The following is a 3,582-nucleotide window of genomic DNA, read 5'->3' on the forward strand; positions in this document are numbered from 1 at the left end:
GGGGGTCCCAGGTGGGTTTGGGGGGGGTCTCGGGTGGGTTTTGGGGGGGTCTCACTCACCTGGATGTACTCGGTGAGGCTGTTGAACACCTGCTTGGCCACGGCCATGGCCTTGGAGAAGTTCCTCTTGCCCTGCTCGTCGATGACGTCCTTGCCCGAGTAGTACCAGTAGAAGTCACTGATGGACTCCTGGGGACATCGGGGACACCGGGGACATTGGGGACGGTGGCACGGGGACACCGGGGGCCCCTGGGGACGCCGGGGACAGCGGGCCAGCTGTGTGTGTCACCTGCAGGCGCAGCAGGTAGTCCACGGTGCAGATGATGATGTTGATGGTGGTCGTGTTCCCCGTCTGCGTCCGCAGGTAGTTCTGGAAGTCTGGGGGGACAGGGACAGCCCGGGGTCACCTCGCTGTCACCTTGCTGTCACCGGGGTGTCACCGGGGTCCCCTCATGTCCCCCCCTCCCCGAGTCACCCCCCTCTTCCCGGCCCCTCCTGCCCCAGGGAGCTCCGAGCCCCCTCCTCCCACACAGAGCCCCCCGAGCCGTGTCCCCCTTTGTGTCCCCAGGTGTCCCCAGGGGTCCCCAGGTGTCCCCAGGTGTCCCCAGGGGTCCCCACCGTTGTTGTGGCCCTCGCAGAGCAGCTGCAGCAGCCGGAACAGGTCCTGGGTGAATTCATCGTCCGACATCACCTTCTCCCCTGGGGGGACACGGGGGGGACACGGCGACAGCGGGGTCACCGGGGGACACGGGTGGCACGGGGACACGCCCCGGTGGCACGGGGACACACCACAGAGTGGCACAGGAACACCCCGAGATGGCACAGTGACACCAGAGAGTGGCACAGGGACATGCCCCAGTGGCACGGGGACACCAGAGAGTGGCACGGGGACACCCTGGCGTGACAGGGACACACCACAGAGTGGCACGGGGACACCAGAGAGTGGCACAGGGACATCCCAGAGTGGCACGGGGACACCAGAGAGTGGCACGGGGACAATCTGAGGTGGCACAGGGACACCACAGAGTGGCACAGGGACACCCTGGCATGACAGGGACACACCATAGAGTGGCACGGGGACACCAGAGAGTGGCACGGGGACAATCTGAGGTGGCACAGGGATGCCAGAGAGTGGCACAGGGACACCAGAGAGTGGCACGGGGACACCAGAAAGTGGCACAGGGACACCCCAAGATGGCACAGGGACACCAGAGAGTGGCATGGGGACAAGCAGGGGTGGCACAGGGACATGCTGGAGTGGCACAGGGACAAGCAGGGGTGGCAGGGGACAAGCAGGGTGGCACGGGGACAAGCAGGGTGACATGGGGACAGGCATGGAGGGGGGTTAACAGGGAGGGGACACGCAGGGGACCAGCAGGGACACGGTGACAGCCACCCTCCTCCTGCCCCCCCCGGAGCCTTTGGGGACCCCAACCCTGTCCCCGATGGCCCCTGAGAGCACCTGGAGACCCCCTAAAGCCACTACAGCCCCCAGACCCAAATCCCCTATAGCCCCCCTAAAGCCCCTGTGGCCCCCAGACCCAAATCCCCTGTAGCCCCCAACAGTCCTCTATCGCCCCCAGACCCAAATACCCCATAGCCCCCAGCTCTACAGCCCCCCTAAAGCCCCTGTGGCCCCCAGACCCAAATTCCCTACAGCCCCCTTGAAACAATCCCCTACAACCCCCAGACCCAAATCTCCCACAGCTCCCAGCCCTACAGCCCCCCTGAAACACCATGGGGGATTTGGGGTGCTCAGGGAGGTTTGGGGGGCTCAGAGTGGTTTGGGGGTCTCAGGTGAGTTTTGGGGTCTCAGGGGATTTTGGGGGGGGTCTCACTCACCTGGATGTACTCGGTGAGGCTGTTGAACAGCTGCTTGGCCACGGCCATGGGGGATTTGGGGTGCTCAGGGAGGTTTGGGGGTCTCAGGTGGGTTTGGGGGGGGGTCCCAGGTGGGTTTGGGGTCCCAGGGGTCTCACCTGGATGTACTCGGTGAGGCTGTTGAACACCTGCTTGGCCACGGCCATGGCCTTGGAGAAGTTCCTCTTGCCCTGCTCGTCGATGACGTCCTTGCCCGAGTAGTACCAGTAGAAGTCACTGATGGACTCCTGGGGACATCGGGGACATTGGGGACGGTGGCACGGGGACACCGGGGGCTCCTGGGGACGCCGGGGACAGCGGGCCAGCTGTGTGTGTCACCTGCAGGCGCAGCAGGTAGTCCACGGTGCAGATGATGATGTTGATGGTGGTCGTGTTCCCCGTCTGCGTCCGCAGGTAGTTCTGGAAGTCTGGGGGGACAGGGACAGCCCGGGGTCACCTCGCTGTCACCTCGCTGTCACCGGGGTGTCACCGGGGTCCCCTCATGTCCCCCCCTCCCCGAGTCACCCCCCTCTTCCCGGCGCCTCCTGCCCCAGGGAGCTCCGAGCCCCCTCCTCCCACACAGAGCCCCCCGAGCTATGTCCCCCTTTGTGTCCCCAAGTGTCCCCAGGTGTCCCCAGGTGTCCCCAGGTGTCCCCAGGGGTCCCCACCGTTGTTGTGGCCCTCGCAGAGCAGCTGCAGCAGCCGGAACAGGTCCTGGGTGAATTCATCGTCCGACATCACCTTCTCCCCTGGGGGGACACGGGGGGGACACGGCGACAGCGGGGTCACCGGGGGGCACGGGTGGCACGGGGACACGCCCCGGTGGCACGGGGACACCCTGGCGTGACAGGGACACACCACAGAGTGGCACGGGGACACCAGAGAGTGGCACGGGGACAATCTGAGGTGGCACAGGGACACCACAGAGTGGCACAGGGACACCCTGGCATGACAGGGACACACCATAGAGTGGCACGGGGACACCAGAGAGTGGCACGGGGACAATCTGAGGTGGCACAGGGATGCCAGAGAGTGGCACAGGGACACCAGAGAGTGGCACGGGGACACCCACCAGAAAGTGGCACAGGGACACCCCAAGATGGCACAGGGACACCAGAGAGTGGCACGGGGACGCCAGAGAGTGGCACAGGGACACCAGAAAGTGGCACAGGGACACCCCAAGATGGCACAGGGACACCAGAGAGTGGCATGGGGACAAGCAGGGGTGGCACAGGGACATGCTGGAGTGGCACAGGGACAAGCAGGGGTGGCAGGGGACAAGCAGGGTGGCACGGGGACAAGCAGGGTGACATGGGGACAGGCATGGAGGGGGGTTAACAGGGAGGGGACACGCAGGGGACCAGCAGGGACACGGTGACAGCCACCCTCCTCCTGCCCCCCCCGGAGCCTTTGGGGACCCCAACCCTGTCCCCGATGGCCCCTGAGAGCACCTGGAGACCCCCTAAAGCCACTACAGCCCCCAGACCCAAATCCCCTATAGCCCCCCTAAAGCCCCTGTGGCCCCCAGACCCAAATCCCCTGTAGCCCCCAACAGTCCTCTATCGCCCCCAGACCCAAATACCCCATAGCCCCCAGCTCTACAGCCCCCCTAAAGCCCCTGTGGCCCCCAGACCCAAATTCCCTACAGCCCCCTTGAAACAATCCCCTACAACCCCCAGACCCAAATCTCCCACAGCTCCCAGCCCTACAGCCCCCCTGAAAC

The 3,582-nt window shown here is 65.2% G+C and overlaps 1 protein-coding gene across 1 annotated transcript in view; it reads right to left on the minus strand.

The window, feature by feature from the left end:
- LOC120505122 (ryanodine receptor 1-like) overlaps positions 1-3,582 on the minus strand; it is a gene marked incomplete at its 5' end in the record, with an annotated part of 41,907 nt that overhangs the window by 10,174 nt on the left and 28,151 nt on the right. The window contains 3 exon segments of the mRNA XM_039715359.1: positions 1,979-2,107; positions 2,199-2,287; positions 2,528-2,608. Coding sequence (XP_039571293.1) covers positions 1,979-2,107; positions 2,199-2,287; positions 2,528-2,608 — 299 coding nt within the window.

The sequence above is a fragment of the Passer montanus genome, unplaced genomic scaffold, assembly GCF_014805655.1.
Source record: "Passer montanus isolate IOZ18808 unplaced genomic scaffold, ASM1480565v1 scaffold327, whole genome shotgun sequence".
NCBI classification, from domain to species: Eukaryota; Metazoa; Chordata; class Aves; order Passeriformes; family Passeridae; genus Passer; species Passer montanus.